The following is a 12,797-nucleotide window of genomic DNA, read 5'->3' on the forward strand; positions in this document are numbered from 1 at the left end:
CATTAGGGAGCCGGCTCCACGGATGGGAGGCTCTCTGTGGCAATTTACAGTCTGGAGGCCAGGAGGTGTGTTTCTGCTCTGCCAGGTGGCCTTCAGATCCGAGGGGCGTTGTGACGTTTTTCAGCACTTTGGTTTGTTTGTTTGAGAGGATTTTTCTTTTTTTTGAGTTGTTGAAAAAAACAGTAAATTTTACTATTTGTGGTCAGAAATGTGTAAATCTAGCTAAATTTAATTAAAAGCTGATGAAATAACCCTTTTTTAAATAATAGACAGTCCGTCTTATAATCTGGCACACCTTAGGTATGAATTCTGGTTGTGCTTACTGACCTCAAATTGGTTCTCCATGATAAACGGGACTAAAAATGTGTCTAAATGATTTTGTTTTGTTAAGCTGATCTGCTTGATGGAGTGTTAGAGCATTATGGGTACTATAGTCAGGAGCCTGGTGGAGAGATACAAACTGTTTGTGATTGAGTTAAAAAAATTTGGACTTTTCAGACCATGTTTGCTTATCCCTTTAACGCCTGAGGTGTCACCGGTGACACTTAAGCTCAAAATCAGGTTAACACACAGTTTCTCTTTAATTTTAGTATTGATTTTGAGAAGAAGTGGTTCCCCATTCCACGGCTCGCTGCCGAGGTCATGAAATGGGCGAGGTGGGGCCTCAGAGATTAAGATGTCTTTCCTCTAGATATGAAAAAGACCTCACAAAAATAACTAATGTTTCATAAATTATCTGTTCTTTAGTGGGACAACGGTAATATATTACCACATATGTGGATCTAGTTTACTCTGAAAGGTTTCTTTCTGTTCATAGTCTTTATGGACAGAATTTCTAGGCACAGTCAGGTCCCACAGGAAATCTGGTTTGGAGACCACAGGATTTAATCTCTGCTCATTGCAGATGATGTTGTCCTGTTTGCCCGGATCTCCAGGATGTATTGGAGCGGTTTGCAGCCGAGTGTGAAGCGACTAGGGTGAGGGTCAGCAACACTAAGTCTGAGGCCATGGTTCTCGACCGGAGAACGGTAGTTTGTCCTTTCTGCGTGGGTGGATTTCTCCTGCCTCCAGTGGAGGAGTTTAAATATCTTTGAGTCTTGTTCACGAGTGAGGGAAGATCAGAGCGTGAGATTGACAGGCGGATTGCCGTTATATAGTCTTTGTACCGATCTGTTGTGGGGAAGATAGAGCTGAGCCAGAAGGCAAAGGTCTCAATATACAGACTGATCTTCATTCTAGTACTCACCTATAGCCATGAACTCTGGGTCATGACCGAAAGAACAAGGTTACAAATACAAATGACCGAAATAAGCTTCCCCCTATGGGTGGGTGGACGATCTCTTAGAGATAGGGTGAGAGCTCGGAGTAGACCTGCCACATTTCCTCCACATCCACTGGAGCCAGTTGAGGTGGCTCATACATCTGGTCTGGATGCCTCCTGGACGCCTCCCTGGAGAAGTGTTCCAGGCATGTCCCACTGGGCGGAGGCTGGAGAGACTATGTCTCTAAGCTGGCCTGGGAAACACTTGGGGTCCCCCCAGAGGAGCTGGAATAAGTGACAGGGGAAGTCTGGGAGTCTAGGCCTCTTTGCTTAGATTACTAGCCATGTGACTCAGTCCTGGATGAGCGGAAAATGTATGGATGGAAGAACAGCACAAAATAGGCCCTTTTAAAACAAAACAAAAAAAGCAACACTTTTCCGACTGGTTTGGTTCCTCTGCTGTAAGCAAAAACAAACCAAAGCTAACGCTGAGGTGAATTTTACCCCTTTACCCATTCAAACTGTTTTCATGAGTGTCCCAACCTGATGCAGTTTTCCATGAGTGGTCAGCTCCCGTCCATTCATTGTTCGTTTCACCTAAAGGCAGAGCCAGCTCTTTGTTCTGGGTCACTGGCTTCCAACAGACGGAAGGGCTGTGGATGCATCTATAGAGGCCAGAGGGTCGCGAGTCAGAGCGCACAGCACAGGCCGACTTTTGTCCGATTGACTCTACTGTCCGTTTTTATGAAGTATCTCCCTCTCTTGCAGCACAATGATCCACAAGAACACATGCGTACAGCAGCAACAGTTTCAGGCTGAGTAACCGGTCAGCCGTTTAGCTTTAGGGCTGCTGTGTGGGCCTGTGAGTGTGACAGGAGTCAAACCAACGAGTCTGTCAGGCATGTAAAGAGAACACTTGTTTTTAAGCATTGTTGGAACAAGTGTGATTTTTTTTGTGTGGGCAGAGTCGGGGTCGCCTCCATAAGTGGGCAGGTCTCAAAATGTTTTCGTGAATTTTCCTGCGGGCTTGTTTTTGTCCCGCTGGTCTCTCTCCAGCATCTATTGTCGCTGAGCGCGCTCAGGTTTTACTTTATAAATAGCTCTGCTTTGTTCGCGCACGTTGCGGAGACCCAACTTTGTGATGGGGAGAAATGCACACCAGATGCTCCAGACAAACGCATTCAAGTTTGAAGTTAAAGTTTTACCAACCCTTTGCAATATTAACGGAGGAAAGGCGCAGTCACAGACAGCTGTTAGCGTCTGCAGCTAATTATGCATCAAATGAGGAGTAACTTATCCACGGTGTGGAATGATTAGTCTTGATAAAATATGCTAACCTCTCTCAAAGGACCCAATCAACAACGAGTCATGAGATTGAAGTCATTCTTGAATAAAATCTTAACTCCTGTCATGTGATGCTCTCTGATGTCACCTGTTGGTGGGACGAGCATCTCTACTGGAGTTCCCTCCACACAACTCAACAACTGAATCGGGGTTCTTTATTTTATTTAGTTCTCTGTGCTTCTGTTTGTTGCAGTGCGATTCACGTGTTGTTCCTCTTTCCCACTTCCCTCCAAGGGAGCGGGAGAGATTTCAGATTCCAGATGGATCGTCTGTGCTCCTTCTCTTGGCCGTGGACCACGCCTCAGGCTCGTCATCTTGCATCCAAGAGTGGCAAAGCAAAAAAAAAAATGTTGATTTATCTGCACAAAATACTACTCTGTGGCCTAAAATAATTATTTGAGTGCACAAGATACAACAACAAGATACAACAAATGTGCACACAAAATACTGAATTATAGACAAAAATGTTAAATTTTCACATAAAAATACTAAATTGTGGCCAAAAAAGCGTTAATTTGTACAAATAAAGTACTAAACTGTGGCCAAAAATTTTGATTTCTGCACACACAATTCTACATTGTAGCCAAAAGATATTATTTTGCGTTCACAAAATATGAATTCATGGCCAAATATGTTCATTTGTGTGCACAAAATTCTACATTGTGGCCTAAAAGAGTTAATTTGTACACATAAAACTATATTGTGGCCAAAGAATTTTTTTATTTTTGCACCAAAATACAACACTGTGGTCAAATATGTCAATTTGAGTACACAAAACACTACAATGTGCTCAAGAAACATTAATTTGAACACGCAAAATAATACAATGGAGCAAAAAAATGTTATTTTGTGTGTACAAAATACTGCAATCAGGCAAAAAATGTTTTGCCCCTGCATTTGGCCGTGGACCACGCCTCTGGCTCCTTATCTCTTATCTCAGATTGGCGAGGCTGAAAAAAATATTGATTGATGTGCACAAAATACTACTCTTTGGCCTAAAATAATTATTTGAGTGAACAAGATACGACACTGAGGCCAAAAAATGTTAAATTGTCCAAACGAAGTACTAAACTGTGGCCAAAAATGTTAATTTCTGCACACACAATTTTACATTGGAGCCAAAAGGTATTATTTTGTGTTCATAAAACATGAATTCATGGCCAAATGTGTTCATTTGTGTGCACAAAATTATACATTGTGGCCAAAAATAGTTTTTGTATCAGCAAGCAGTGGATGCAGTTTGCTTATTCGTTTGTGAGCTCAGCAGTCAGTCTGTAATTACTTGTCTTGTCAGACTGTAGCCAGAGTTCTGGTTAGCCAGCCCAGAGGAGATCATGTTTGACTGAAAGACCTCACAGTAATTGATAATGTTAACCACACTTGAGCAGTGTTTGTCTTTTTAAAGTTAGAGTGATTTCCTGGTGAACGAACAGAGAAGTCATCAGACACAGAGGTGAGCAGCTTTAACAGTAATGGACAGGCCAAGTGAGGGCAGAGCATCTCCTGACACTGCTCGTCTCAGTGAAGAGGGGAAGAGGACAAAGGTGCAGCACAGGGGGCTGGTTTTCAAGTAACATGCAAACATATTTATGCAAATGAGTGGGAGGTTAGTCAACATTTTTCTGTCCTTTGAACTCCTCAGCAGCACCAATTTATCTTTCCTCTTTCATGTTGTAACTTTCATTTTTGCATATTTAAAGTCCCGCTTCGATCATCTTTTGATCTATTTTCAAAGTGTTCCCATTGGTCTTTTAATTAAGCTGTTTTTAGCCTAAATTTAAAAAAAATTGTCATTCTCTAGGACATTTAGGACAGTTTCTGCAGAGCGGCAGGAGTTCCTCAGAATTTTGACTCTGATTTGTAGGCAGGACTGTTGGAGTAGAATAAGCCTTCACAGATTTCCCATCATCCCAACTAAATTAGTAACACAATTAAAAATGCCTCACAGGCCAAGAACAAAAACTTAACAAAACCCAAATAGCAAGGAGGTTTGTGTCTGTTGTAACTGAGATGTGTCAAAACCATCAAAACCTTCAGAATGTTTCTGCTCTGGTCAAACAGCTCCTGGCTCGTGTTTCTGGGCTTGTGCTTCCTGCAGGTGCTGCTGGTTAAGCTCCTGATTGCAAAGCTCCAAGAGTCAGCAAGCCGTGTGTGACTGATCTTCACGCTGGAGTTCTGCAAAAGTCATTCTGAACAGGAGAAAGTCCAATTTCATCAATACAAATGTATAAATAATTTATTCAATATACAGAGATTTGGCATATTTTTAATGAGGGCAACCAAAAAAACTCATCTTTGCTTCTTATCTCACTAGTACTTCTTATAACTTAGTCATTGAAATGGAAATAATGAACTTCACGCCTTTATAAGGTTTATTTCTAGGAAAAAAGTATAAAAAATAAATTATCCATCAAAAACCATGAAAAGAAAATACGTAGTGCCATGTTTAAAAAATTCGCAACAACTTTTTCAATATTTTCTAAAACTGAAGAAGTAAGAATTGACGAGTGACTGGAATAAACAAAATAAGACTTAAAAAAGAGAATACTTCAGTCTTATGAAACATTTTACTCTTTTATGACATCAGCTTAAAAATGTTATGTCTGGAGTCGGAGTGTTTGAATGGTGGACCTGCTGAGAATGTTGCCATGGTGATTCCGGGGGGACGACCATTACAGCAATATTTTAACATTTAATTATAATGCTAAATACTCAACCCGATGATTGGGGGACTATAAAGCCCTCAACATGACAGTAAATGATACATTAATAAATGATTCCCTCAAATTATTATTTTGTTGCCACAATTTAGTGTCTTCTGCTCACAAATTAGTATTTCATGGGCACAAATAATAATTTTAATAGCATTTGGTGAGCAGAAATTTAATTTTGTCGGCACAAATTAACATTTTATTTTTCACAAATTAGTATTTTAGTGTAATCAATTCCTTTTACTAATTTGTGGCAACAAAATGCTAATTGTACACATGAAACACAAAATTGTGGCTAAAATAATTATTTGTGTGCGCAAGATACTACATTGTGTCCAAAAATAGTTCACTTGTACACACAATAAAAGCTATATTGTGGCCAAAAACAATTTTTAGTTTTGCACCAAAACACAACATTGTGGTCAAATATGTTAATTTGAGAACACAAAATACTACAATGTGGTCTAGAAACATTAATTGTACTCACAAAATACTACATAGAGGCCAAAAATGTTAATTTGTGCACATAAAGTTCTGAATTATGACCAAAAATTTTAGTTTGTTTGCATAAAAATACTAAATTGTTGCCTAAAATAATCATTTGTGCACGAAATACTACTTGTGGCCAAAAATATTAATTTATGTACAAAAACCAAATTGTACCTAATAAATGTTAATTTGTACACATAAAATACTACCTTGTGGTCAAAAAATGTTAATTTTTGCAAACAAAATGCTAAATTGTGGCCTAAAATAAATGAAATTGTGTAAACAAAATACTTGACTCTGGCCAAAAAGTTTCATTTCTACACACACAATAATTCATTAGTAGTTAACAGATGTTATTTTGTGTTCACAAAATATTAATTCATGGCCAAAAATGTTCATTTGTGTGCACAAAATACTACATTGTGGCCAAAAAGATTTAATTTGTACACAGGAAAAACTATATTGTGACCAAAATAATAATTTTTGAACCAAAACACAACATTGTGGTCAAATATTTCAAACACATATCAAAAATCAAACACGACTCTACATTGTGGCCAAAAGGACTTCATTTGTACACAAAAAAACATATTGTGGCCACAAAAAAATGTAATTTTTGCACCAAAATACAATGGTCAAATACGTTAATTTGAGTACACAAAAAAAAAACAAAAATGTGGTCAAGAAATGTTAATTTGTACACACAAAATACTACATTATATCCAAAAAAATGTTAATTTGTGTGTACCAAATACTGCATAGAGGCCAAAAAATGTGGCTAAAAGTGTAAATTTGTTAACACAAAATACTAACTTGGGGCCAGAAAAGGTTGATTTGAACACACAATTCTACATTGTGGCCAAAAATATGTTAATTCGTGTGAACAAAATAGTAAACTGTGGACAAAAGTGTTAATTTGTGTGCAAAAAAATATAACATTGTGTTCAAAAATGTTATCCTAATTACCAAACTGTAGCATAAAATGTGAAGTTGTGTGAACACAAAATACTACATTGTGCCTCTCCTGGGCACCCCAGCTTCAGCCCCTCCCATGAGCCTCGTTGCCCCGGCGACTGCCGGTTTGCGTGATGACGTCGTAAGTATATGAGCGCAGGCGGCGGGATCTCGCTCCCTTTTACCGCCATCGGAGCGAAGTCTCTTTCTTCCCCGGGTCCGCCTCACTGCGCAGTGCTGTTTCCCCAGTCCTGTCTCCGGCCGCACAGCGAAGGTAAGGCGGACAGGGCTCGAGCGCCGGCGCCTCGCGCTCGTGTCACCGTCCGGGGAGTGATTTATCCGGGTCTGCCGCGCGAAGGCGGTGAAGTAGCGGCGGAAGGAGACGGCTTTGCTAATGCTAGTTCGGCAGACAGCAGCAGCCATTGAGCCTGGCCCCACCATGATGTGTTACACGCGATACAAAATAGCATAAAATAGCGGCTGCCTGTGTTGTTTTCCATGCGCAGCATTTACATTCCTCCTGGATTTGTTGTGCTTTATGTGACTAAACGTTTGTCATTCCCTGCGGCGGGTCGTTTTTCGACATTCGCCGACACGTGTCTTGTTATATTCACGCCTGTTTTTTGGGAGGTGGGGGGGGTTGACCTTATTTTCAGAGGATGGTATCAGGGTGGGGAACAGTTGTTGACAGCCGTGACTTGTGGAATAAAGTGCACTAACGCCGCTAACTCGTTCGTTGACGTGGATGTGGAGCGACGGGAGCGCGTCTGAAAGCGGTCCATATTGTCTGGTTCCGTCAGTCAAAGCGGGTCTTTTTTTTTTCTCTCTCCCTGAGCCCGAAGAGTGCGCATCAAGCTAGCGGCGCTCACGCTAGCGGGCGGGCGCGCGGGCCGGTTAAAGTTCCGCTCGTGGGCTCAGACTTCGGCTAGCGGTTCGGCTGAGAGTTCGGCTCGGTGGAACTGCTTTCATAACGCTGTTTCATGGTGTTGTCTATTGTCACTCATTAACGTGTTAGACCTCAGCGAGCAACACGTGGTCTCCACAAAAGGAAAGTTGTCTGCTGGTTATGCTCGTTCACCATTCTAATCCTCTGTTAACTATAGCTAGTTTGTCATTTTCAGCCATAACAACACTTAAATTTGACTTTATTTGTAACTTTTTACAAAAGTTTGTAGATTATTGATTGTGATTTTAATCCATCAGAGGATCAAACCTCACAGGTGTCCTCATTTATCCTCTTTATGGAGCTGTCACTCTGAACTCACCTGGATGATGCAGCTCACCTGGGATCAAGCATGGTTTTAGGGTTAATTTTAACAATTCCTATCATCATTTGTGGTTGTTGATTCAATTCTTGGTAGATATTGGTTCATTTTGATCGACTGATGGAACAAAAGAGCATTTTAGCACTACTGGTCACATGTCTGAAAAATTTAGTGTTTCCACACATTGATTGGGATGCAATGATCATTTGTCTGCTGTAATAGTCGTTTAAATATCATCATAAAATAAACCTACCTCATCTCAATTAAAATTTAATTTCCCGAATATCAATGTAATTGATTTATTTTATGTTAAAACTATTTTTAATGGTTTAGGTCCATTCGATTAACAACAGATCAATCTGATTGGACTGTAGGAATAGAAATCAATTGGTTGTTTCACTCCTAACACTGGGGGGTAAATTACTTGAGTGAACTTAAATTATTTCATAAAGGAGGAATGACATAGTGGTCAGGACTCAAAAAAATAACAAAATAACCAATTTTTACACTTGAATCCTCAGTATTCTGAGTTTACTAGTCACGTCACTTGTTTACAGTAAATATTTAGTGTAGTTATTCACAGTTCAGTGTAAAGGTTTTAATAGTTTAGTCTTAAAACAAACCTAGCAAGAGTTATGAGGCACAATGAGACTCCTTGGGAGAACGGTGTATGTTTCAGTGAAGTTTTTAAGGCTCTTTTCTTAGTTTTGACCTTGTCTTTGTTTTTGGATTTATACATTTTAGTTTGATTTCTGCATGTCACATTTCTGTCATAAAACTATAAAAACTGTTTAAATGTTTGTTTGTTTTTTGTAAAAAAAAAGGCTATTTCCTACTTGGAGTTGAGTTTTTGGGCATTGTCAGGGTTTATGGTGTAAAACAATGACAAATATTTGTTTAAAAATAAGCTGAGGTTATATGAAGTAGATGAATATCAAGCGTTGCTGCAAAAATGATTCAAAGATAAATTAATATAGAAAATATTAAATAAAAAATCAATTCATAACAAAAGTCTGATCTGAATTGAGCTGTCGTGTGTTCTCTTGTGAGGTTTCTAACCTTTTCCTCTGTTTCCTTCCAGCATCACTCGAGACTCGTCGAACATGGCAGACATTGACAAGTGAGTAGATCTGAGCAGCATTAAGACCTGTGCAGACGTCTTGAACACGTCTTTATGGGATGTTTCCATTCGGAAACAGTTTCCTCAGAAGAACCTGCAGCAGTGTCACAAGACCGTTTATAACAGTCTGACTCCCGACTCTGTCTTCTTCAAGCAGTAAAGACCAGGCTGAGATGGACCCGGCAGACATGGAGGATGTAGAGGAGGTGGAAGAGGAGGAGACCGGGGAAGATGAGGACACCAAAGGTAAACGGCTCCAGGATTTCTGTTTTATCCAGTCTTTTATTTTGAAGGACTGTGAAGCCACTGAGGTGTGCTTTGATGTTATTTCCAGTCTGTTATTTAAAGCGAGTCGGCGCTTGTGCATGACATTCTGAATGGTGTAATCAGATTATTTTGGGTCCTGATGATGCTCAGTAAACCAATCAGACTTCTGGGATCCTGATGGAGTCTTTAACATTTGGATTTAAGAGTCCTTCTGTTTGTCTGGGATTGATCTGTCACAGCAGCCTTTGTTCACGACAATGACAGAAACACTCGCTGGCCTTTTCAACACCAACAGCGAGGAAGAACCTCAGCAGGACTTTTTTATTTAATTGTTTTTCTCATTAGGAGTCCTCATCTGTGTGCTCACAGGGAGGCTTCATTTAGGAAATCAGACACGATAAAGAAGCATGGATTAGAATATTCACTATTACAGATGTGGTGAGGCAAACAGAACCAGCTGGGCCTCTTTATGGAAGAAATGCCCCTCCATCCTGATGACGGACGAAGCAGAGTAGCTTGACAGGGCAGCCAGAGGCGTCGCCATAGAGGTGACTCTTGAAGCTAATGGTGCTAATGAAGCTAGCAGCTTCTGTAGTTCTGATCTGACTCGCATGTCGAGCTGCCATTAAATTAAAATAGTCGACTAATTTAATAGTTGATTAGTCATTGCTTTAGATTATATGGAGTCAGTGGAGTAAAGTTGGACAAAGTTGTGAGCGTTCATGATCAAAAAATGCACTTTTTTATATTTTATAGTTTTTATATTTCTTTAGTGAAAAACAGTTCCTTGTTTCAGATGTTGACCTCATTTATTTGTTTGAATGCTTTGTAAGCTCAGCTTGTTCAGGACGTTACTGCTTGTACTTTTGGTATTCATAAACTTTATCATTTTTGAAATATTGAGAAAATATAGGTAATAAATGAGTCTTCAAATTTCAGCATTTTAAGTAGATTAGCAACAATACTTTAAATATATTCATGGACTATGCTTTCATATTTTATAGTAGTTTTCAAAAAAATTAGCTAATATTTTAGCAACATACTAACGTTTTTGGCTAAGTTTACTGAGGAGTTTTAGGCTATTTTGGAGTTAAGCTAGTATTTAAGCAACAGACTAGCTTTTTTGGGGCTAATTTGGAGTTTAGTTCATATATAAGGAATGCACTAAATATTTTTGCAAAATTGGCCTGTATTGAGGATTTTAAAGTAATTTTACTACATTTTTCAGAAATTTAGGTTGACTTCCGTGCTCTTTTATAGTTTAAGGAAAATTCCCGTCTTTTAGCAAATTGAACATTTTGCAAACAGCAAATCCCTTCAGCAATTAAAGTAACTTGCATGAACATTTTCAGCAAAAACCATTCACACTAGCATTATCGCAGGTAATGCAACTTTTCTTGTTTAATAAAAGTAAACTAATGGATAGAAGCTGCACGATTCATTAAAAGTTTAGTAAACTATCCTCTTGTCATTATTTTTAGTTATTTTAAAGCTACTGATCGTTAAGATGTGTTTTACATCCAGTGTGCAAATGACCCAATTAGTCGACTAATTGGAAAAAATTATTAATCTGTGATTAGTCAACTATTAAAATAATCGTTTGTGACAGCACTACTCACAAACACTCATCAAGATGTTGATGATTGTGTTCACTGTTTAGTTTGGCTGTTTCTGTCACATCTCGTTGAAGCTGATGGTTTGTGGTCATTTATTTGTAATGTTCATTTAACTTCCATGATCTGCCTGATTAAGTCTTGATGGTTTTGCTGCAGCCCTTTAGACTTGAAAAACTCTTTTTTCTACTAGTAAATACATCAAGTGAAGAAATCATTTACAGACAAGAACAGAGCTGACCTGAGATCGTGTTCACATCACGACAGTGAGGAGTATCACTGAGCGTTTGCACATGGCTTCATCTGAAGGACTTCCTGTTTGCAGCTCGCCAGCTCACAGTGCAGATGATGCAGAACCCACAGATCCTGGCGGCTCTGCAGGAGAGGCTGGACGGTCTGAACGGCTCCCCGTCAGGCTACATGGAGAGGTGAGTGCGGAACTTCTGCATTTGGGTCACGAGCGCATCACAACTGAGGCTAAATGTCCACAGCCAAACTCCAGAAGGGTGGAGGGGTTTGAAGATCATTCAGCTCTCCAGCTGGAGACAGTAAATGAAGCTTGTTTGGTGTCATCTGGAGGACGTCTGCAGATTCTGAGGAGGACATGTTCCTCTGTAGACTCCAGCAGCGGTTCTGTTCCTCAAGTCTGTGCTAAACTGAGTCATGAAGGCTCATTTGTTGAGTTTGTAACCCCCAAATTTCCTGGTTTTGCAGCTCTGCAGAAGTCCTTTTGGACCATCAGGGAGTAAGGATAACCCAGCTCTCTAGTTCGGAGGAGGAGCTGTAGATCTGTCTGGACTTGTAGAAGTTCAACCACAGTCAGACGGTGCAGAGTTCACTATTTGCCTTCTTTTGAGATCTGGTGCTGATGGAAAACCGCCTGAAGTATCTGGAAGAGGCTCAAGTGTGCAGTTTCACCGCTCCTCTTTGAACCGAGCGCCAGGAGTTTGTTGGTTTCAGTGCTTCAATGTTTGCACCAGAAGGGGGAAAGACTCCATTTGTGGGTCACTTCTGAAGACTTCCAGAGAAAAGCTTTGGACTGGAGGAGGAAAACTTGAAGCTTCTCGCAGCAGCAGACTGATTAAAAAATGTCATGAAGACCAGACTGATGACAAACTGACATGCTGCTTCAGGGTTCAGCAGATTCGTTTTTCAAGTTTGTTTTAGAGGACTCTATTAACTAAAAGTGTTTTTTGAAAAGAAATCCAGAATTTACATAAAACAAGCAATTTGCTCTGAAGAGCTGCAGCTTGAAGAGAGATCAGAGAGTTCTGCCGGCTTGCCGACGAGAAAGCTTGAGGCCTTTTCCATCTGTCTCCACAGTTTACCAAAGGTGGTGAAGAGACGCGTGAACGCCCTCAAGAACCTCCAGGTCAAATGCGCTCACATCGAGGCCAAGTTCTACGAAGAAGTTCACGAGCTGGAGAGAAAGTATGCAGCTCTGTACCAGCCTCTGTTTGACAAAGTAAGTCTTCTGTCCTCTGCTGGGGGTCGTCTGCAGGACTCTGGTCTATAGGTCCACTATGGAGCTTCTGGGACAAGGCAGCAGATCTGAGCTGATATCATTTTGACCGGCCGATGCCGTCATTTAAGGGACATATTTAAAGTGTGTTCTCTTCATTGATCCGTCCCCTGGAGGAGCGGTGAGCTGCAGAAACAGCTGTGCTCAGGAATTATTTGGTGGTTTAACCTTAACCCACAATCCAAACCTTAACCCACAATCCAAACCTTAACCCACAATCCAAACCTTAACCCACAATCCAAACCTTAACC

At 40.2% G+C, this 12,797-nt stretch overlaps 1 protein-coding gene across 7 annotated transcripts in view; it reads left to right on the forward strand.

The window, feature by feature from the left end:
• Positions 1 to 6,874: 6,874 nt before the first annotated feature.
• The window catches only part of nap1l1 (nucleosome assembly protein 1-like 1), a 17,958-nt gene continuing 12,035 nt past the window's right edge, over positions 6,875 to 12,797 (forward strand). For 5 of the 7 annotated variants that reach the window (XR_002920504.2, XM_024283720.2, XM_024283675.2 and 2 more), the window contains exons 1-5: positions 6,875 to 7,033; positions 9,106 to 9,144; positions 9,299 to 9,390; positions 11,350 to 11,452; positions 12,348 to 12,489. Coding sequence is in view for 6 of the 7 variants with exons in the window: in XM_024283720.2 (XP_024139488.1) it covers positions 9,128 to 9,144; positions 9,299 to 9,390; positions 11,350 to 11,452; positions 12,348 to 12,489 (354 nt within the window). In the remaining variant the exon portion in view is untranslated. The remainder of the gene's footprint in view (positions 7,034 to 9,105; positions 9,145 to 9,298; positions 9,391 to 11,349; positions 11,453 to 12,347; positions 12,490 to 12,797) is intronic. The other 2 variants (XM_024283693.2, XM_024283711.2) reach the window with 1 other exon arrangement.

Source organism: Oryzias melastigma, linkage group LG23, assembly GCF_002922805.2.
Source record: "Oryzias melastigma strain HK-1 linkage group LG23, ASM292280v2, whole genome shotgun sequence".
Classification (NCBI taxonomy): Eukaryota; Metazoa; Chordata; class Actinopteri; order Beloniformes; family Adrianichthyidae; genus Oryzias; species Oryzias melastigma.